This window comes from Puma concolor, chromosome B4, assembly GCF_028749965.1.
Source record: "Puma concolor isolate L17-30 chromosome B4, mPumCon1.1.hap2, whole genome shotgun sequence".
NCBI lineage: Eukaryota > Metazoa > Chordata > Mammalia > Carnivora > Felidae > Puma > Puma concolor.
This window is the reverse complement of record NC_141673.1, coordinates 72,894,140-72,917,895: the sequence shown is the minus strand read 5'-3', so window position 1 is coordinate 72,917,895 and position 23,756 is coordinate 72,894,140. Positions and strand designations below refer to the sequence as shown.

Genomic DNA, 23,756 nt, shown 5'->3' with positions numbered 1-23,756 from the left:
GGTGGCATAAGCTTTCTCTACCCCTTTATCTAGTTTCTTTTTTTCTGTCATTTTTATTTGGTGTCTGTATCACAAGACCATTTCTCTTGTGTCCTTTCCATTTTCTCTTTCATACCTTCTTGACCAATAGGGTCTCTGGGAAATCATGTTCTTCCCAACCAAGAGCCCCAAATTTTCATGTCGTTATCCATGATCCAGAAAATAAATCCTTTCCTTAGTATCTGTGTAGCCACCACATCTTCATTTGTTCATATCTTCATTTCTCTTTCACAGCTTCAGCTGCCAAAGGAGATGTGAATGTCCTACCTGTTCTGTGAAGTTTGTTTACTGATAAGACTTTCATGCAGAAGTACCTGTTTTCCTCCTGTATGTTAGGCATCGTACCAAGAATTAAAAGGTTTTAAGACATGGTCCCTAACTTTATCCTCTCTAATGATGATTTTAATATTTTTTCCTAGCAGTGTCCTTTGTTCTTACATGGGTTATCAATAATTAATAATAGTTGGTAGGCTTGGAGGAGTCTAGTTCTTTTCATCATCACTTTCCAGAAGAAGGTACATGTCTGAAGTTTTATTTTGTTCAAGGAGTCATCAGATATTGTTGATGTTCATATCAGCTATTCTATTCAAAGAGTCACCAAATATTGTTAAATCTTATAATGCTTTTAAATGTTTGTTGAAACATTAAGTTGCTTCTCAGTGGGAAGAACTTTTTACCTCATCTGTGGAAACAATGTTCCTCTTCATCTTCTTCCTCCTCATTTATTCTTTTACTTACCAGTGCATTGACTTGGATTTCGACTTTCATATTGTCACCTTCAGAATTGTCCTTTCTAGTTTCTTTCTTCTATCCTAATTTGGAGTTCACTTTATTTAGCATGTTACAGCAAAAGTGTTGAATCTTTTTGCCCTGCTCTCAAGCAGGGAGTTAGGGTCTGCTTAGTAAGATCACCTGTGAGGTAAATTTGAAGTAAAGGCTAAATAGCTGAGGAGTAGCATCCTATTAGTTAGAAGTATAAAGGTATGAGTGAAAGAAGTGGATTTAAGAGACATTTGTATTCATAGTGTTGGTTGGAGCCATGTAAGAGTAGCAAGCAAAAATGAAGTTAGGAGGAATACTCACATTTAGGAAATAATAACCAACAGAGAAGAAAGAGAAATATGTAGTTAGTAATATGTAGGAGGACAAACAATGAAGTACAAAGGCATGAAAACCAAATGGCAATATATTAAGAAAAACTTGTTTTATTTTTTAGTTTTTTGAAATTTATTTATTCATTTTTAATGTTTACTTTTGAGAGAGAGAGAGAGAGAGAGAGAGCGAGCGAGCAGGGGAGGGGCAGACAGGGAGACACGGAATCCAAAGCAAGCTCCAGGCTCCAGCCATCAATACAGGGCCTGACGCAGGGCTGGAATTCACGAACTGCGATAACATAACCTGAGCCTAAGTTGGTTGCTTAACCTACTGAGCCACCAGGTGCCCTTATTTGTTTTTTGTTTTTTGTTTTTTTTTTTAAGTAATCTGTGCCCAATTTGGGGCTCAAACCCACAACCCCAAGATGAAGAGTCCTATGCTCTACTGAGTCCACCAGGTGACTCAAGAAAAACTTGTTTTTAAATCATTAAAATACTATAATAGAATACAAGAGGAGAACACTTTAGTTTTAATATAAACAGATCATTGAAAACTCTTAAGATGAAGAGTGTGAGCACAATAGGGTTTTTTCCATTATCTCTTGTGTTAAAAAACAAAACTGTGTAAAACTTAGTGGGTTAATACAAGCACTTATTTATGAATCTGCAGTTTGAGCTGGGTTCAGCTGGGTGATTTTATTGGTCTGTTAGGCTATTATTAAACAGCCCAAGCTTTTTTTTATGGATAGGAATCTGTAGTTAAATGTGATTACTACAGTGTCTCTGAAATTTGGTATCAAAATCAATAAATCAATAAACACAGCAGCTGTAGTGTGTTGATAGACTGACTCTCCAGGGGAACAGCACGTGATTTGTGGTACTTGCCATGGAGTGAATACTACCATCTCAGGCTACCGATGAGGAGTCACTGAACTTGGAGTTTGGAAGAGATGTGGACAAACCACGATTATCAGCTAATATGAGCCATCCCTAGACTCCACACACGTCTTGTAAATTGTCAGTGTTCTCATCTCTTGATCTACAAAGAATTTGAAGCAAGTTAATAAAATAAACACATAACAAAAAAGGATTCAGTAAATTGGTGAAGAATATTCTATAGGAGAAACATGTGACAATAAAAGTCAGAGTAAATGCCACTGTGAAGGTGCTGAACAGTTGTAGTTGAATAAGGATTTAGCTAAAACAAAGAACTGTTCAGTAATAGTGTTCACAGTGTACTTTAGAAAAAAAAAACCAACAGATCACCTGCTGAGGAGGAACAAAAATTGTCCTGATGACAGATCAGTTAACACAGGGAGAGGATATTGCATCTTTTAACAACATTCTTGCAGAAGTAGGACGGCAAATGTTGGCATATTTCTTAAAATATATTTTTGAAGTTTATTTATTTTGAGAGAGAATGAGAGACCACACGTGTGCAGGGCAAAAAGAGGGAGAGAGAATCCCAGGCAGGCTCGACACTGTCAGTGCAGAGCGCAAGTGCGTGGCTTGTACTCACAAACTGAGATCATGACCTGAGCTGAAATCAAGAGTCTTGACACTCAGCTGACTGGGCCATCCAGGCAGCCCCTTAAAATATTTTTTTAATGCAAAGTGCTAACTGTACCAAAACAATTCTCAGAAAAAAATTAAAGTGGCGATTTGAGATCTGTACTAGAAAATTTTGTAATGTTAAGGAGTTTGCATCTTATTGGAAAGATACCTGGGAGCTCTTATTAGCATATTTATGCTATTTAAACTTAATTATGTCTGCATCACTAAGCGATGTGTGGGTAAGGAAGCTAACAAAATATTTACAAGATTGTAAATATAGGGCAGTTAGGGGTTCTAGCAAGACAGTAGTTGTGGATTTGTTTATAAAGAAAATCCATATATGAGAAATTTTGTATGAAAAGAAGTAGCAAGATTTAGTAATGGGCTACTTTTGACAGTAAGTCAGAATGACCTTTGCAGATAGTTACTGTAAGCCCAGGTAACTGATATGATACACCATGAAAACTTTGCCAGTATTCTTTTTAATTCCTAGTGGTGATTCATCTTTCTCTCTTGAGTGTGTGTGTGTGTGTGTGTGTGTGTGTGTGTGTGCGCGCGCGCGTGTGTGTGTGTGTGTGTCATTTTTAACCAATCCTTTGCCAACTTTATGATGATTAGAATAGGTGCTTACAGTGATGAGTAAGACCTGATCCTTGTCTTCAGCTTTAGGTGTCTTATCATATAACCCTTTTCTCATTCTTTTCTGCTCATGCTATCCTTGGTTAGCCTAATCTTAACACTTTGTTATTATACCCAGTTAGCTTCTGATCTTAAAAACAGAAATTTTCTCCTGTTTGTTCTTACTCTTCAGTGGCTGTTGCTCAGGCAGCCCAATTTGAAGGCAGGGTAGAAAAGAAAGGGTTTAGGGTCACCAGCAAATACTCAGAAGTTCCTGTTCTCATCACTCCTACTTCTGGGTTCTTCTCTTGTCCCTCCTGGGCACAGAGGTGCTGGTGTTAATTCCTCCTTGCCCACCTTTCCCTAGAGTCCATCCGTGCTGGTGCCTCCTACAAACGGCAGAATGAAGGAAATCCAGAAAGAGGTGAGTTTTGAGCTAGATTTTGATTTGGGATTGTGAAGGGGTGGGGGACTTGAATTGAAAGAGGTTACAGAAATGGGAAAAGTGTATAACTGCTCCATTAGTCTTTAGTTGGAACCAGAATTAAAATGTTTTTTAATGTTTATTTATTTTTGAGACACACACACACACACACACACACACACACACACACCCCACATAGACGTGAGCAGGGGAGGGACAGAGAGAGAGGGAGAAACAGAATCTGAAGCAGGTTCTAGGCTCTGAGCTCACCAGGCGCTGAGCTGTGAGCACAGAGCCCGACATGGGGTTCTCACAAACTATGAGATCATGACCTGAGCTAAAGTCGGACACTTAACTGAGCCACCCAGGTGCCCCCAGAATTTAATAGTAATAGATATAGGTGGTAGGATATGGAGGGAATATGTGAGTTGGTTGTCTGGGCTAGCCATTCCTGGTCAGGAGTACCACCTCAAAGGAGATGGAGATCTGTAGAATAAACAAACCATTGACACATAGGACCTGATAACAGGAGGATCAGAGAATTTCTTTTTACCTTTTCTGTGTTCTTTCTGTTGTAGCATCCTTTTTCTTTATTCTTTGCTTCTTGCCTGTCCCTGCCCTTCATGCAACAGGTATATATGAGTAGATGTGGAGATATGATCTACCACTTGCTCTACCCTTCAATATTCTTTGCTTCTGCACACTGAAATTCGTTGAAATCTGCTTAAATTAGCCCTTAATGCAGCTATAATCTGGGAGGATCCTAAGACTACATTTGGTACTGTAATTGACATACCTGCAGTGCTGATTTCGTGTTTGTCAGATTTTGCTGAGTAAGAGATTAACAGCTGCTTGTTCCATGTCTAGCTTTGTGTCAGAATTGAGAGCCTGTAAATACGCCTTTAGTTAGCATAGTTTGCTTTGCTGATTGGTCAAGCCCTCAACTTCTTTCAAGGAATTGCTTATCTTAATAGAATGGGGAGGTCACTGTATCCTAAGGGTAGAAAAATAATTTATCTTTTCACCTAATTTTTGACTTACTGTTTTCTTAAAGGACTTGAACGAGGTAGGCCCTGGCTATTCAGAAATAAGCTATGATACTTGGAGCTTTTGGTGCAGTGGAATAGACCGACACTGTCACAATATGATGTGGAATTTGCCATATGCAATGGAAATACAGTAGAAAATGACTAAATAAACCGTGTTCTTAATCATTTTGGGATGTAGGAATGGTTGGTATTTTTTGGTTTTTAAGGTCTACAAGAATTTTTGAAATGATTTTATTGTGAAAGCCTCTTAACATCACAAGTTAAAAGATTCTAGGATTAATGTCTTTTATAAGACTGTTGGAGTCTCAGAGGTAGAATACTGTGCCTAGAGCAGGCATTCTCATCCTTGGCACTGTTGACATTTGAGGCTGGATAATTCTTTGTTGGGAGATGTTGTTTTGTGCATTTGTAGGGTGTTCTGGCAACCTCCCCAGCCTCTACTTACTGTGTGCCAATGGCACTCTACCACTGGTGACAGTAAAAAATTACCAGATGTCCCTGGGGAGGTGAGAGAAGTGCCTGCAGTGAAAGGCTTTCCAGGTCTGTAGGACATTGGAAAGAGATGTTATTCACTATTGCCCTTGAGCCTTTAGGCTCTTACTTAGCAATCTTGACCATGGCAGGAAGAGCTTAAGAGGCTTTGTGACTGAAGCTGGCTTTGCCTCAGTTTCAAGGTCGTTTTGTCTTTGCTTTTGCTCTTGACTGCTTTCTTGGCCCTAACCCACTGTCTAATCTTGACCAGCTTCCATGTCACTCCAAACTTAGTGGCACCTTCTCCTTTTCTCTGCAGTTTAATTTTGTCAGTTTTCTTAGCAATGTAGAGCAGAAAATTTATATTATATTTGACACATACAAATAGTTTAATGAAATGTTTTTGTATCAGTAACAGCTCATCATTATTTTTATGATTATATTTAACTAAAACAATTTTCTGTGTTGTTGAACTGACTAAAGTAATATTGTTTAAATCTAGTTTCTGGCTTCAGTTTCTATAAAAATGATGATATATATATATAGCACTACATTAGTGTCTATAGTGACTGAAGATAAAGGGTAATGATTATCTCACACAGATTTATTTTTAACCACTTAACAAATATTTGGGTACTCATTCATACCAGGCATTGGATTGGTGCTCCATATTATAATTTTTCTAGTTTTCATTTTTTAAACTAAACATTTCAGGAAATATCTGCTATATTTCCCTACATACCCCTTGCTTTGAGCTGTCATTTAATTAGCTAGTTCTCTTTGTGGTATTTATATAATAACTACTCTTGAATTTTTATTGTGATAAAAGTTAGCTTTTAGGAACTTGGAGGAGGAAGCATTTATGAGTTTTAGTCTTTTGCCATTCTGGAGGTCTTCTCAGTGGTTCTGTGTTGGCTAACTGGCCTTGATATGGCCTGAATTGCCAAATATGATGTCCATTGGTTCTAGGTTATTTGAAATTTCTTATGGTGCACAGCCCTGGAAGAGATAGGTGGACTTAGGTATTAACAGATTTAACTTAATAATGTAATGAAGACTTCACTACTAAAATGAATTTATGACACCCCCTCTCATTTATTCAATTACAAAGTCACTCTAATTGAAAACAAATGAGCTAGAAAATTGCATTTTATGTTTTCTTAAACAGGTAAAGAGAGACCTGTTCAGTCTTTAAAAACATCAAGAGACACTTCACCCTCAAGTTCTTCAGCAGTTCCTTCATCAAAGGTTTGTTATATTTTAAAAATCAGTTTAAAGAGGAATTACAAAGTAAACGAGATGGACTGTCTGGTACAGGTGCTTTTATTCTTTACTGTCAAACCTAATGAGGATAATTTGCTGCATTTAAATATTTGAATCTTAAGTAACCACAACTTGAAGGTAGCTATCAAAATAAATGAGCAGTTTTCTCAAAGACTTTTTTTCCACAGATTATGCTAAAATTGGTACTTCAGCCATTGCGCATATTGACCATAACAAGATGGGGATGAATATTCACATAGGGCATATTTGATGGGACTGTGCTTTTATTTTGGGAGACATGAGTAAGGCAGAGACCTAACATTTATTGTATAACTACTTGATTCTAGTTATATTTTAATATATATTTTTTGTATGCATACAGAAATCCCATGGTATAAGTAGTTAGATCCATTTTATAGAAAAGGCTCAGAAGTTAAATAATTTTCTCAAATTATTTCACTGGTTCTTTGAAACATTTCAAGAATACTAATCCTTCCCAAACTCTTCTAAAAAATAGAAGAGGAGGTAATACTTCTAGGCTCATTTTGAGGCCAGCATTACCTTTCTACCAAAACCAGACAAGAACAGTACGAGAAAAGAAAATTATAGGCCAGTATCTCTGAGAATGTACATGTGGAAATCTTCAACCAAAATACTGCCAAACCAAATTCAACAGCACATTAAAAGTAGCATACACCATGATCATATGGGATTTATTCCAGGGATACAAGGATGATGAATTACCCACAAATCAAGCAGTGTGATATATTGCATCAGCAAAATGCAGTATAAAATATATGATCATCTCAATAAATGCAAAAAAATAGCATTTGACAAAATTCAACATCCATTCATGATAAAACCTCTGAACAAACTGGGTATAGAGGAATAGAACCTCAACATAATAAAGGCCTGATATCGCAAGCCAGAGCGAACATCATACTCTGTGGTGAAAAGCTGAAAGCTTTTCCTTGAGATCAAGAACAAGACAATTGGCCCACTATTGCCACTTCTAATCAACATATGACTGGAAATCCTACCCATAACAGTTAGGTAAGAAAAAGATATTAAAAAACATCCAAATTGGGAAGGGAGAAGTAAGACTTTTTTTGTTTTGCAGGTGACATTATATATGGAAAACTCTTAAAGACTCCACCAAAAAGCTGTTAGAACTAATACATAAATTCGGTAAAGTTGCAGGATACAAAATCAATATGCAAAAGTTGCATTTCTATACACCAGTTATAAACTATAAAAAAGAGAAGATAAGAAAATATTCCCAGAGCACCTGGGTGGCTCAGTCAGTTAAGCGCCCGAGTTTGGCCTAGGTCATGATCTCGCGATTCGTGAGTTTGAGCCCCACGTAGGGCTCTGTGCTGACAGCTCAGAGCCTGGAGCCTACCTCAGATTCTGTGTCTCCCTCTCTTTCTGCTCCTCCCCTGCTTATCCTCTGTCTCTTTCTGTCTATTAAAAATAAATAAATGTTAAAAAAAAAAAAAGAAAGAAAATAGTCCCATTTACAGTAGCATCAAAAATAATAAAGTACTTAGGAATAAATTTAGCCAAGGAGGTGAAATACCTTTACACTGAAAACTGTAAAACAGTGATGAAAAAAGTTGAAGAGTCGGATGCTTAACCCACTGAGCCACCCAGGTGCCCCTTTAGCTTAGAATTTTTATATCTTAGTCTGTAGCATAGGCCTGTAAACAGTATTGTGGGAATCAGGTGATCCAGAAAAAAACGATTTATTTTCTTCATTTTTATATTGACCTCATGAACTGATTGATCTTCTTCAAATGTTTTACTATAACTGATTTGTAACAGTGAATATGGAAACAAACAAAGAAAAAACTGAAGTACGAAGCACTAGTGATAGGTACTCTCAGGTCTGTTACTTCTCTTGATTCTCACAACTACTTTGTAAAACTGAATATTAATTATACCTGTTTTGTAAATGTGGAAACCAAGGCTTTGCAGTGTCATTAATTATGCATATAAAATCATTTATCTAGCAAGTGATGAAGCTGGCATTCAAATCCTGTAACTCTAAATTCCATACATTGTTTAATATTGTATATGGTTGAAGAAGGGAAGCAGTGGAAATATCAAAAAATGAAATTTAAGTGTATAAATTTTGTGTAAAGAGTATGATTTATGTAAATTATTATAAATTATGAAAATAGCATGTCTGACTTTTCTACTGCATTAATTAGGAATTCACCTTGATGACATTTTGGCATTATTTATTTCATTGAATATAATAAAGATACAAAATTTAAATCAGTATGATGTCCTGTATATTTCAAATACTATTAGTATATTAATTTTTTTTGTTCTTTAAAATGAATTTTTAAAGCTCTATGTAAATGAAATTAGAAGTCAGGTCTATTCCGTATGTCCAAAAGGAATTGCTACTTAGAGAAATTCTATGTTGAATATTTTTGAAAAAGCAAATAAAAGATGTACTTGTTCTCTATATACATTTGGAGGCTTACATAATTATAAGTTAAGTGGGATGTACTTCTTGATGTATTTTATTTGAAGTTTAAATGCTTTTGAGGATTGTAATAGAACTGTGCTTCTGTTTTTATTAGGTGTTAGACAAACCCAGTCGGCTAACCGAAAAGGAACTTGCTGAGGCTGCAAGCAAGTGGGCTGCTGAAAAGCTGGAAAAGGCAGATGAGAGTAACTTACCTGAAATTTCTGAGTATGAGGTAAGGCATAATGTCCCCTTTAGGTTTCACATAAAGAGTTTTGTCTGGATTTTAAATTATGGGTGGGAAATATTTGGTTTGTTCTAGTTCTGCAAAACACATATGGGGAAAACATACTCATGAATTATTAACGTGTACCACACAGTAATAGTATGATTATGAATGACTCTGTGTTCAGTAATTGTACTATACCTGAATTTCTCTGGTAGTTTAGAAGTGAGAAAATAGTATAAATATGGAATATAAGGAGAATGCATTATATATAAGCTTCTTTTATTTTTATTTATTTATTTATTTATTTTGTTAAAAGTATCTCTCGAAATCATGCTAAGCCACTAGTCATAACCAGTGAATTCAGAGCAAAAATCTGTTTAGACCTTAGATCTTGGACTGTATTTATATTACATGCTATTTCTCTGCAAATTATCTCATAAATATCTCAAGAAATGGAATTATTCATTGTTGGGTTACCTATGACCTTTGGTGAGTTTTGAGTACCAAAAGATGAGAGCATTTTTGGGTCCAAAGAATACTATTCATGAATCTTTGCATTAAAATATTTGAAAATGAACTCAAACTTCTCTGTATAACTTGTAACCTCTCTAATAGGGAAATGTAGATGTTTCATTGGCAAAATTAAGCTTTTCAATTCAAATGTTGGTCTAAGATTATTTTGGCATGATATGCAGAAAATATAAAAATCTCTGTACCATGACCAATTACATAGATTTGAAAATTTCTGGCTTTTCAATAAATTTTAAGATACCCTTATTAGAAAGTTCTTTGATAAAATGGATCAAGCAATGGAATTTGATATAAAACTCATATACCTACATAAATCTTTGTATACCTACAAACATTGTTTCCAGAGTAATAATGTACACTGCTCATAGAAAGTACAAACCAGTATAGACTCTATCAGTGCTTACACAAATAAAGCCTTTCATTTTTAAAATGCTGATTTGTCATTTAGATATCAATTGTTCTTAAGTAGGTCAAGGTTTCCTTGTTATTGTACCTATTAAAGTAGATATTTATGTGTCTTTTTTTTTTTTTTTTTTTTTTTGAGTGAGAGAATGCATGCATGAGAGTGTGCAGGGGAGAGGCAGAGGCAGAGGGAGAGAGAGAATCATAAGCAGGTTCCATGCCCAGCTCAGAGCCTGACATCTGGCTCTATCTCAGGACCGTGAGATCACAACTTGAGCCAAAATCAAGAGTCAGACACGTACCCAACTGAGCCATCCAGGCACTCCTATACGTATTCTTGAGTAAATATGTATCAACATGATCTAGCTGTTCCTTTTTGGCACCTTTTCAGCACAATTTTAAAGCATGAACAATAAAGTAATTTAACAGGGCCATTTTGTTTATATTCTTTAATAATTACAATAGTGCAATAGTGGGTTTTATATTAATCTATATACTCAAAATTGCTATTTTAGAGAACTGGTAATTTTTCTCAGGATTTTAAAACTTCCAAAAATTCTGTTTTCTTGTTTGTTTAATACCCTTCAATTAGCAAAGCTTTATTAAGATATATTCATCACCCCCATCACTTTTTTTTTTTTTTTTTTTTTTAAGAGAGAGAGAGAGAAAGAGCACCAGCAGAGGAGAGGAGGAGAGGGTTGGGCTTGTTTGGGAGAGAGAGAGAATCCCAAGCAGGGTCTGTGCTCAGCACGGAGCCTGATGCAGGGCTGGGTCCCCTGACCCTGGGACCATGGCCTGAACTGAAATTAAGAGTTGGAAGCTCGGGGCGCCTGGGTGGCGCAGTCGGTTAAGCGTCCGACTTCAGCCAGGTCACGATCTCGCGGTCTGTGAGTTCGAGCCCCGTGTCGGGCTCTGGGCTGATGGCTCAGAGCCTGGAGCCTGTTTCCGATTCTGTGTCTCCCTCTCTCTCTGCCCCTCCCCCGTTCATGCTCTGTCTCTCTCTGTCCCAAAAATAAATAAATGTTGAAAAAAAAAATTTAAAAAAAAAAAAAAAAGAGTTGGAAGCTCAACTGACTGAGCCACCCAGGCACCCTTTCCCCCTCATCATTTTTTATGTCTCTTAATTAAAAAAAAATAATAAATAGTCCTCACTGTCAACCTGCCCTAGGTTTTAAATACTCTGTTCTTTCATCATTGTTTGAATGTATCTTGACTGAATAGTCAGTCACATTGGGTCTTTTTAACCTCCTTATTTTTTCTCTTAAAATATGAACCGAATTTGCTAGATTTTGCATTAATAAGAAGCTAACAAGTAATAAAGAGCTAATTAATAAGTAGCTAATAAGTAATCAAGAGCTCCCTGTAAGTGGAGTCATAGGTCAGTCACAGTCTTTTGTTGGACCAAAGGCAAGGTGAGTGAGAGTAGGGTTGAGATCTCTTTATTATGTTTGTTACATGGTGTACATCATTAATGTCTTTTAAAAAATTTTTTTCTTTTAGCGTTTATTCATTTTTGAGAGACAGAGCGTGAGTAAGGAAGGGGCAGAGAGAGAAGGAGACATAGAATCTAAAGTAGGCTCTAGGCTCTGAGCTGTCAGCATAGAGCCCAGTGCAGGGCTCGAACTCACTGACCATGAGATCATGACGTGAGCCAAAGTCAGACGCTTAACTGACTGAGCCACCCAGGTGCTCCCATCATTAATGTTGACTTGAGCAGCAGCATCAATTTATAGCTCTGTCTAAAATGTTTTTCAAGTTATAGTGATACTTTCTTATACTGGAAATAAAGCAGCTGGGAAATTTTTATGGTACTGTTGTTCTTTTATTTAAAAACTTAATCCCATAGGACACCTGGGTGACTCAGTTTGTTGAATGTTGGACTCTTGATCTCAGGTCTTGATCACAGGATCCTGAGTTCAAGCCCCACATTGGCTCCACACTGGGTGTGAAGCCTACTTGAAAAAAGTCATTAAACAAAAGAACTTGATCCCACCATATCTTATTAAAGTTTTGCTCAGATAGTAAGTAACCTCTGTTCTCAGGCAGTTGTTAAATAGTTACTCATTTCAGTGATCTGTGCTTTTTGAGAAATAGAATTTTTTTTTAAGTAATTAAAAAAAAGTTTTTAAGTTCATTTATTTTGAGAGAGAGAGAGAAAGCATGAGTGGGGAAGTGCAGAGAGAGAGAGAGAGAGAGAGAGAGAGAGAGAGAGAGAATTCCAAGCAGGCTTTGCACTGTCATTGCAGACATGGGGCTCAAATCTGTGAACCATGAGATTATGATCTGAGCTTAAGTCAGATACTTAACCGACTGAGACACCCAGGTGCCCTAAGAAATAGAATTTTGACTTTAATTTTGTAAACTCATATCTGATTAGGTAGAATAAACTATAAGGAAAAAAGGCTTTGATGCGAAGAAAGACATTGGCATAGTACTGTGTGTGTGTGTGTGTGTGTGTGTGTGTGTGTGTGTGTGTGTGTGTGTGTTTAAATGTAGTTGTGGCAGTATTTTTATAAAATTTGGTTTTTTTTTAAGATTTTATTTTTTTTTAAGTAATTTCTACACCCAATATGGGGCTCTAACTCAAAAGCTGAGATCAAGAGCCCCTCACTCTACTGACTAAGCCACCCAGGTGCTCCTTCATGTTACTTATTAAGTAATGGTCCATGTACTTCAGAAACATTGTGTAGATTTATTTTTATGACTAAGGACAGATTAAATATTTAGCTTTCCAGTTTATCTTCTCTTGCTGCTGTGAATATAGTTTTAAACAATTTGGGAGACCATGTAATTTACCAAAAGTTCAGTGAAATTGAAGATACATTCAGTGATATGCTTAACCACTCAGGAATGTTGTAATTCAATCTGCTGTTCAGCTTTATACTTTTACCTTTTGGGCTCTAATAGAGATTTCCTGAAGTATTTGATAGAATAGTAATTCTAAAGAGTCTTAATGATCTGAGGGGAAGAAAATATTCTATTAGCCAGTATGTTTGGGAAATGCTAGATTTGAAAGAGGTATGTTAGGGGTGTCTGGGTGGTTCAGTCAGTTAAACATCTGACTCTTGATTTTGGCCTAGGTCATGATCTCACGGTTCTTGGCTTTGAGGCCCTTGGGTTTGAGCCCTAAGTCAGACTCAGCACTGTAGGTGCAGAGCCTGCTTGGGATTCTCTCTGTCCCTCTCTCACTCTCCCCCTCCCTCTCTCACTCTCCCCCTCCCTCTCTTGCACTCTTTCACTCTCTCTCAAAATAAATAAACTTTAAAAAAAAAAAAAAGGTGACTTTGATATTGCAACACTTTTCAGGGATTTTAATATGTTAATATGCTCATCGGTGGTCTGTGAAAGGAAGATGGATAATAAAATTCCCATAATTTAGCAGACTTGACTATGAAATTTTTCACAGTACATATTTTAGGATTAGTATTTTAAGTTACATATTTTCAGAAAATAATACCATACTGGCTTTCTCATAGCTTATTTAAATTTGCTAAGTATTCATTCTGCATCTACTTATGTCAAACACTGCATTAGAGACACCATCCTAGCTGTCTAGGAGCTTACAGTCAAGTTTTGTAGAGACATAATTTACGATCCTCAAACAAATGGCCATCGGAGTTTAGCTTTTGGCTATCAGAATGAAAAGCAAATTACTTGGGGCTCTTAGAATGTCCCAGTAGAACAGTTGCTTCTTCCTATAGAAGAAAATTTTGACATTTTTCTTACTTAAATGTGAAAATATGATTTATGTTTTTCCACATGTAAAGTGTCATTTTCTACTTCAGTATCTGCTTACTTTCTCCATTGTAGAATACCTATCTTTAATAGCCCTCTTTCAAATTCATATTAATTCAGTGGAATCAGTAGTGTTTGAGATAAGAATCAAGGTCTTTCTTTCCCTTCCTGTTTTAAAATTTATGCTGCTTTTGTGGTCATGGATGCCCTTATTAAAGGTCACTATTGCCCTAATTAAAAATATTGTTTGTACTTGTTAAATATACACTGAATGTATCTCAAGCACTTGTCTTGTTTTCCCTCTACAGTACCTTGAAAAATACATATATAATTATATATAATTTGTTAATAAGCCCTTTTAGTGTCAATTTATTTTTTCTTCTTGTTTTCTAAAAACGTCTGTCTGCTCTGATGTGCTTTCTATGCTCATCAATTTATTTTTTTGTGTGTAGGCCTAGAATTATGATAAAGCCTGAAATTTCTATCTTCAGTGTGTTTTAAACTTCAACAGGTTTTTTTGTTTTGTTTTGTTTTTTTTGCATTAACTTAACTAAAATGGAATCTAGTGGCAGATTTTGATCTTGGGTTTTAGTCAGAACACTGGTTGTATAAGTAATCCAATTTCCTTAACATCATTCAAATCTTATTGTTAACTTGGTGTTAGAAACCTGATACTGATACTGGGATTTCTATCTTAAATACATAAAAATTTATCATCTTAACCATTCTTAACAAGGGTATAGCTCAGTGGTATTAAATACATTAGTATTATTGTATAGCCATCCACCGTTCATCCTCCTAACTCTTTTCACCTTGTAAAAGTAAAACTATACCCATTAAATGATAACTCCCTAAAGCAATTTATCGGTTTATTCTCCCAACCCCTGGCAACCACCATTATGTTTTCTGTCATTAAGATTTTGACTACTCTAAGTATCTCATAGAAGTGGTTCATACAGTATTTGTCTTTTGTGATTGGCTATTTCATTTAGCATAATGTCTTCAAGGGTCATTCGTGTTATAGCATATTACAGAATTTCTTTCCTTATTAAGGCTGAACAATATTCCATTGTGTATATGTACCACATTTTGCTTATCCATTTATCTGTCAATAGATAACGTGGGTTGTTTCTACATTTTAGCTTTGTGAATAATGCTGCTATGAGCATGGGTGTACACCTATCTTCAAGACCCTGCTTTTAGTTATTTTGGATAGGTATTCAGAAGTGGAATTGCTGTATCATACGGTAATTGTATTTTTAATTTTTGAGGAATGCCATATTGTTTTCCACAGTGACTATACCATTTTACATTCCCACCAACAGTGCACAAGGGTTCCAATTTATCTACATCCTCACTATCAGTTGTAGTTTTCTGGGGTTTTTTTGTCTGTTTGTTTGTTTTTTGCTAGTAGTCACCCTAATGGATATGAGGTGGTATCTCATTGTAGTTTTGATTTACATTTCCCTAATGATTAGTGATGTTGAGCATTTTTCTTGTACTTAGTGGCCATTCATATATCTCCTTAGAATAAATGTAAATTCAAGTTCATTGTTCATTTTTTAGTTATTTGTTTCATTGTTGTTGAGTTTTAGAAGTTCTCTATAAATTCTAGATATTAATCCCCCTTATCAGATACATGATTTACAGATATTTCTCCCATTCTGTGGGTAACTTTTTTACTCTGTTGATAGTGTTATTTAATAAGCAAAATTTTACATTTTTCAATAAGTCCAAGTTTTTTCTCTTTCTTTCTCTCTCTCTCTCTCTCTCTCTGTTTGGTTACCTGTGCCTTTGGTGTCATGTAGAAGAAATCATTGGCAAAGCTAAAGTCATGAAGCTTTTGTCCTATGTTTTCTTCTAAGAGTTTTATTGTTTTCGGTCCTACATTTAGGTCCTTGATCCATTGTGAGTTAATTTTTGTAGATGGTGTTAGGTAAGGATCCAGCTTCATTCTTTTGCATGTGGATATCCAGTATTCCCAGTTTCACTTGTTGAAAAGACTGTATTTTTCCCATTGAATGGTCTTGGTATCTTTGTTAAAAATCATTTGACGTATGTAAGAAGACTTATTTCTGGACTCTCTGTTCTATATATATCTGTCTGTATGCCAGTATTACACTGATTTGATTAATGGACCTTGGTAGTAAGTTTTGAAATAGGAAGTATAGGTCTTCTGCTTTTGCTCTTTTTTTTTTTTCAAGGTTTATTTTGCTTATCTAGAGTCCCATGAGATTCCTTACAAATTTTTGTAGAGTTGGGTTTTTTTGTTTTGTTTTGTTTTAATTTCTGCAGAAAATCCCATTGGGATTTTGGTAGGGATTGCCTTGAATCTGTACATTGCTTTGGATGGTATTGACATTTTAACAATACTGTCTTTCATTGTGTGAATGTGGGATGTGTTTCCATTTATTTATGTCTTCTTTCAGCAGTGTTTTTGTTGTTTTCATTATACAAGTTTTTCATCTCCTTGGTTAATTCTTAAGTTGTTTTTGTTTGTTTGTTTGTTTTATTTTATTTTATTTTAGTTTTTTGAGAGAGAGAGCAGGGGAGGGGCAGAGAGAGGGAGGGAGAAGGAGAATGCAGGGCTTGAACTCACAAACCATGAGATCATGACCTGAGCCAAAATCAAAAGTTGGATGCTTAACTGACTGAGCCACCCAGGCACCCCAGTTCCTAAGTATTTTATTCTGTTTGATACTATTGTAAATGGAATTGTTTTGTAATTTCCTTTTCAGATAATTCCATTGTTCATCTATAGAAACACAATTTTTGTGTGCTGAGTTTGTACCTTGCTACTTTGCTGAATTCATTTATCAGGGTGTGTGTGCATAATCTTTAGGGTTTTCTACATATAAGGTCATATCTGCAAACAGATAATTTTACTTATTCCTTTCTAATTTGCGTACCTTTCCTTTCTTCTCCTTTCCTACCACCTCCCCCTCCCCTAACTGTTCTGGCTAAAACTCCCAGTACTGTTTTGCATAGAAGTGATGAAAGCAAGCATCCTTGCTTTGTTCATGATTTTAAAGAAAAATCTTTTAGCCTTTCAGTATCAAGTGTGATGTTCGCTGTAGTTTTTTCATATATGACTTTTATTATTTTGAGATGGTTTACTTCTATTCCTAGTTTGTTGAGTGTTTCATCATGAAAAGGTGTTAAATTTTGTCAGATACTTTTTCTGTATCAATTGAGATGATCACGTAGCTTTTTCCCTTTATTCTGATGATGTGGAGTATTACACTCATTAGTTTTCCTATGTTAAATCATCCCTTGCATTTCAGGCATAAATGCCACTTGGTAATGATGTATATAATCCTTTTAATATGCTGCTGAATTTATGCTACTGAATTCCTTGTGCTAGTGTCTTGTTGAGATATTTTTGCATCAGTGTTCCTAAGGGATATTGGACTGTTTGTTGTTGTAGTGTCTTTGTCTGGCTTTGTATCAGGGTAATGTCCTCATAGAATGAGTTAGGAAGAATTCCTTCCTCTTCAGTTTTGGAAGAGTTTTTAAAGGCTTGGTATTAGTTCTTTATTAATTTATTATTACTATTTTTTTAACATTTAATTTTGAGAGACAGCGAGAGACATATTGTGAGTGGGAGAGGGGTAGAGAGAGTACGGGAGACAGAATCTGAAGCAGGCTTCAGGCTCTAAGCTGTCAGCACAGGGCCTGACCCAGGGCTCAAACCCACAAACCTCGAGATCATGACCTGAGCCAAAGTCAGAAGCTTAACTGACTGAGCTACCCAGGCGCCCAGCTTGGTATTCGTTCTTTATATGTTTAGTAGAACTTACCGGTGAAGCCATAAGGGTCCATGGCTTTTCTTTGTTGGGAGGATTTTGATTACTGATTCAGTTTCCCTACAAGTTACAAGTCTGTTTAGGTTTTATATTTCTTCTTGATTTAGTTTTGGTAGGTTTTGTGTTTCTAGGAATTTTTCCATTTTACCTAGGTTATCCTTTTTGTCAGCATGCACTTGTTCATAGTACTCTCTTAATAATTCTTTTTATTTCTGTAAGATTGGTAGTAATGTTCCCACTTTTATTTCTGATTTTAGTAATTGGAGTCTTCTCTTAGTCCATCTAACTAAAGGTTTTTCAATTTTGTTGATCTTTTTGAAGAACCAACTTTTGGTTTCTTTTTTTTTTTTTCTTTTGTTTTCTATCTACTTCATTTATCTCTGCTCTAATCTTTAATATTTCTTTCCTTCTGGTATCTTTTGGTTTAGTTCTGATTTTTCTGTTTTTCTAGTTCCTTAAGTTGTAAAGTTAGGTTGTTGATTTGAATTCATTCTTGTTTAATATAAGTGTTTATAGACATTAATTTCTCCCTTAGCACTGCTTTGCTACTTCTCATAAGTTTTTGTACATGGTATTTTCATTTGTTTCTTAAGCATTTCCTGCTTTCAATATAATTTCTTCTTTGGTCTATTGTTTAAAGGTGTGTTCTTAAATTTCCAAAATTTTGTGCATTTTCCAGTTTACTTTTTAAATCTATTGATATTTAGTATGTAGCCTAACACATAGTCTATCCTGGCAAATGTCTCCTGCGCCTGAGAAGAATGTATTCTGTTGTTGGGTAGAGTGTTTCTTGTATGTCTGTTAGATCTACTTTGTATATTGTTTTATTTAAGTCCTCTGTTTCACTACCTTATATCTGGTTTTTCTGTCCATTACTGTGACAAGGGTATTGAAGTCTCCAATTATTACTGTATAACTTTTATTTCTCCATTTCTTTCAGTTTTTTGCTTCATATATTTTGATGGTCTATTCTTAGGTCCATAGATGTTTATAGTTGTTATATCTTCTTGCTGTATTGGACCTTTTATTAATATACTCTTGTCTCTTGTAACCTTTTTTTGACATAAAGTCTGTTTTGTCTGATATTAGTATAGCCACACCTACTTTCTTACAGTTATTATTTGTATGGGCTATCTTTTTGTATCCTTTTGCTTTCAACATGTTTCTGTCTTTGAGTCTAAAGTAAATAGACATTATGTAGTTGGATCATGTGTTTTTATCTACTCTGCCAACCTCTGCCCTTTGATTGGAAGGTTTAATCCATTAAATAATTACTGAGAAGAAGGGACTCAACTTCTGTCATTGAGCTATTTGTTTTCTGTATGCCCTGTAGCTTTTTTGTCCCTCATTTCCTGCATTCTGGTTTCTTTTGTTTTTAATTGAGTTTTGTTTTGTTCTTTGGTAGGCAGTGAAATTTTTAAGTTCCTTCTTAATTTCCTTTTGTATATATTCTTTTAAAAATATGTAATATTTATTTCCTTCAATATTTCTTTCCTTCTGGTATCTTTGGGTTTAGTTATGATTTTTCTGTTTTTCTAGTTCCTTAAGTTGTAAAGTTAGGTTGAGAGGGAGAGAGAGAATCTAAAGCAGGCTCCATACTCAGCACAGATCCTGATGCAGGACTTGTTCTCATGATTGTGAGATGACCTGAGCCGAAATCAAGAGTCAGATGCTTAACTGGCTGAGCCACCCAGGTGCCCATTGTGTATATCCTGTACCTATTTTCTTTATGATTACCATGAAGATTACATTTGCATCCTAAAGTTATAATACTAATTTGTATTTATATCAGCTTAGGTTCAGTAACATACAAAAATTCTGTTCCTTTCCAGCTCCATCTCCATGCCTTTTGGCTGTTGATATCACAAAATTACATCTTGATTCATTGCATCCCCAAAACGTGAACTAATACTAATAATTGTTTTAAATGCAGTAGTCTCTTAAGTTATCTGGAAAACAAGATTTGGAGTTATAAACCAAGGTTATAGTAGTACTAGCTTTTACACCAATAGTGTCCTTTAAATGTATTAGTCTCTTAAATCATGTGTAGAAAACAAATAAAAAAAAAACAATTGCACATTGGTACAGTAATATTAGTTTTTATAATTGTCCAGGTATTTATCTTTATTGAGATCTTTATTTCTCTGAAAGACTTCAAATTACTGCCTAGTGTACATTCATTTCACCTTGGAGGATCCCCTCGAGCATTTCTTGCAGGGCAGATTTAGTCATAAACTCCCTGAACTTTTGTTAATCTGAAAATGGCTTGATTTCTTACCCTTTTTTCAAGGATAGTTTTATTGGATATAGGAATCTCAGTTGACAGTTTTTCTTTTATTACAGTTGATTCTTGAACAACATGGCTTTGAACTGCACAGGTCCACTTATATGTGGATATTTTTCAATAAGTGTGTTGGAAGACACTTTGGAGATTTGTAACAATTTAAATGTCTATTTTTACTTATTTTTGAGAGAGAGCAAGAGAGAGAGGGGGAGAGGCAGAGAGAGAGGGAGACAGAGAATCCCAAGCAGGCCCTGTGCTGTTGGCACAGAGCCCATTGCAGGGCTCAAACTCATAAACCATGAGAGCATGACCAGAGTTGAAATGAAGAGTCAGATGCTCAATTGACTGAGCAACTCAGGTGCCCCAGGAGATTTGCATCAATTTGAAAAGGCTCACAGACAAACCGTATAGCATAGAAATACAAAAAAAAAAGTTGTTATAAGAATTAGGTATTATAAGAATACAGTATATAATACATATAACTTACAAAATATGTGCTAATTGACAGTTTGTGTTATTAAGGCATCTGATTAACAAGAGGCTATTAGTTGATTTTGGAGAGTCAAAAGTTATAAAAGGATAAAAGGATTTTTGACTGGGTTAGCCCTCCAATCACCATGTTGTTCAGGATCAACTGTACTTTGAATATGGGCCTACTGTAATATTGCCTTCAAAGTTTCTGATGAGAAATCTATTTTTTTTTTTACCTTCCATGTATGAGAAAATGATTTTTTTCTTGTATATGATGAGTTTGCTTTTCACTGCTTTCAAGAGTCTCTCTTTTCTTTGTCTTTTGAAAATCTGATTATGATGTATTTTGGTGTGAGTCTTGAGTTCACCTAACTTAGGTTTTGTTAAGCTTCTTTGGATGTTTATATTTAAGTCGTCCATCAGATTTGAAGTTTTTAACCATTATTTATTCAAATATTTTCTGCTACTTTCCTCTTCTAGGACTCCCATAGTGCATATTTTGGTCCACTTGGTGGTGTCCCAACAGATTCCTTAGGCTCTGTTCGCCTTTCTTTAATCTTCTTTCATTTTGTTTCTCAGACTCCATAATTTCCATTGCAAGTTCACTGATTCTTCTGCCTACTCAAATCTGCCTTTGAATCCCTGTAAAAAAATTTTCATTTCAGCTATTGTACTTTATAGCTTTGTGATTTCTTTTAGGTGTCTTTTTAGGTTTTCTGTCTCTTCTTTGGTATTTCTGTTTTGTTCACACATTTTCTTGGCTTTCTTCACAACATTCTTTAGTTCTTTGAGCAATTGGAGACAGTAGTTTTGTTGTGTTGTGTTTTTTTAGATTTTATTTTTAAGTAATCTCTACACCCAACATGGGGATTGAACCTACAGCCCTGAGATCAAGAGTTGCATGCTTGGGGTGCCTGGGTGGCTCAGTCAGTTAAGCTGGTTTTGGCTCAGGTCATGGTTTCATGGTTTGTGGATTCAAGCCCGGAATCAGGCTATGTGCTGACAGTGTGGAGCCTGTTTGAGATTCTCTCCCTCCCCCTCTCTGCCCCTCCCCTTCTCCCTCTGTCTCTGTCTCTAAAAATAAATAAATAAACTTAAAAAAAAAAAAAAAAGAGTTGCATGTTTTATCAACTAAGCCAGCCAGGCTTCCTGAGACCATAGTTTAAAATTTATTTTCTGGTAGACCTATTGTTAGGTCTGTTTCAGAGACAGTTTCTATTGATTTATTTTTTCCTTCAAATGGGACTTACTTTCTTCTTTCTTTGTATGCCTTGTGATTTTTTGAACAGTAGGCATTTGAATCTAATAACCGATAATTCCAGAAATCAGATATTCTCCCCACACCCCTTTCTATTGTTGTGTGGTGTCTGTGTGCTGAGGATGAGTCTAGGTGTCAGTTTAAGGTCCTTTCTGAGTCTTAGAATGTACAGTCACTTTTTAACTTGCCCCATATAAGCAGGGTTTTTTTTTAATGTCCTAATATTAACATCTAACTTTCAAAAGGTGAAGAAGTGAAAAATAAAGGAAAAAGGGTACCGGCAGCTTAATTCACGGGAGTCACTTCAGCCATAATAGGAGGGGTTTGAAACAATAGTAGGAGATATGCGCAATGGCTGTTTACTCCTTTGTGATCACAAGCCCCAATCAGTGATCAGAGCACAGATTCCTGATGTTTGGAAAATGGGGTCCTTTTTGCCCAACCTCAGGTACCTACCCGCCAAGTGGCTGAGGGTTGTGATAGATAGCTGCTATTGTGGCAAGAACTGAAATTAACCTCAGTTTTCCATGTATTCCTCTGGAAGTTGCAAACCTTCAGGAGAATCCAGAGTTCCAGAATAGTTACATCAGACAACGTTTTCCAGTGCATTTGTTGTTTATGTTAGGAGACAGATTTCTGATGCTTTCTATTGTGGCATCTCCCTGATTTTCACTGCTTTCTTCCTTAAGTGATTGGTATATTTTCAGTTGAAATCTCTTAAAATATATAACTTAGACTTGTGAAAACCAGGTTTTAAAAAAAGTAGATTATACATGTCCATGTCAGAAATTCAAATGTCACAAAAATGTGTAGCATCTCCCTTCCATCCTACTCCTTACTTCTAAGTTATTCCTATTGAGCCAACCACCACCCGCCCCCCCCTTTTTTTTTTTTACATTTTTCCCCCATAGATAGCATCCTTCCAGAGATCATTTGTGTGTGTATGTGTGTGTATATATGTACATATATATATGCATAAACGTACATATACACATACTTCCTCTCTCTCTTTTTTTACACAGTTGGCAGTATATTGATAGGAAATGAACGACCTCCAGAATGTTCCAGGAGAAAAATTAGAGTACATGATACAACAATTATAGGCTGTTATTCTTTTAGATGATTTCTTAATATCCCATAGTTCTACATACTGGATAATTTATTTGTCCTAATGATGGACATGCAGGTTGTTTTCAGTCATTTGCTATCAGTGGCAGCCATATGTTAGTATCTGTTGCTCATGTCTGTATCTGTAGATAAGTTTCTAGAGGTGAAGTTGCTGGGTGAAAGGCGCATGTACTAAATTGCAATACATGCTGCCAGATTACTATGTAAAGAAGTTGTGGCAGTATACACTCCCAATACACTAGGAGTTGATGTGCTTTTCCTAGTGAAAATTACCACTCATTAGTATATATCTTGTGACTTCACTAAACCTACTGCTTTTTGCCACTACTTAATTTTTTAAAATTCAGTTTTTGAAATAAGTTCTATTTCTTTTTTTCCCTCTCATTTCCCACCTACTTAACATATGCGGCAGTAGAGTATATGAGCTCAAACTTTACAGTTTACTCTAAGTCATTGCTTACTGCAAGTTACATGGAGGCAAGAACTTTGCTCTGTTGTGTTCATTGATGTATCCACTGTTCCTGGAACAGTGTTTGGTATTTGTCATACAGTAAATTTTTTTTTTTAATTTTCTAAAAAAATTTTTATTTTAATTCCAGTTAGTTAACTTACAGTGTTATTTTACTTGCAGGTGTACAATATAGTGATTCAACATTTTCATACATCACTTGGTGTTTATCATGACAAGTGCGCTCCTTAATCCCCATCACCTATTTAACCCATCCCCCCCACCCACCTTCCCTCCGGTAACCATCAGTTTGTTTGTTCTCTATAGTTAACAGTCTGTTTCTTTCTTTCTTTCTTTCTTTCTTTCTTTCTTTCTTTCTTTCTTTCTTTCTTTTTCTTTCTTTCTGTCTCTTTTTCCCTTTTTTCCCCCTTTGCCCATTTGTTTTGTTTCTTAAATTCTACATATGAGTGAAA

At 35.6% G+C, this 23,756-nt stretch overlaps 1 protein-coding gene across 10 annotated transcripts in view; it reads left to right on the top strand.

Annotated features, from left to right (window-relative positions):
- PPHLN1 (periphilin 1) overlaps positions 1–23,756 on the top strand; it is a 145,842-nt gene that overhangs the window by 65,835 nt on the left and 56,251 nt on the right. For 8 of the 10 annotated variants that reach the window (XM_025930148.2, XM_025930146.2, XM_086713627.1 and 5 more), the window contains 3 exons: positions 3,673–3,729; positions 6,418–6,497; positions 9,107–9,226. In XM_025930148.2, coding sequence (XP_025785933.1) covers positions 3,673–3,729; positions 6,418–6,497; positions 9,107–9,226 — 257 coding nt within the window. The remainder of the gene's footprint in view (positions 1–3,672; positions 3,730–6,417; positions 6,498–9,106; positions 9,227–23,756) is intronic. The other 2 variants (XM_086713631.1, XM_086713629.1) reach the window with 1 other exon arrangement.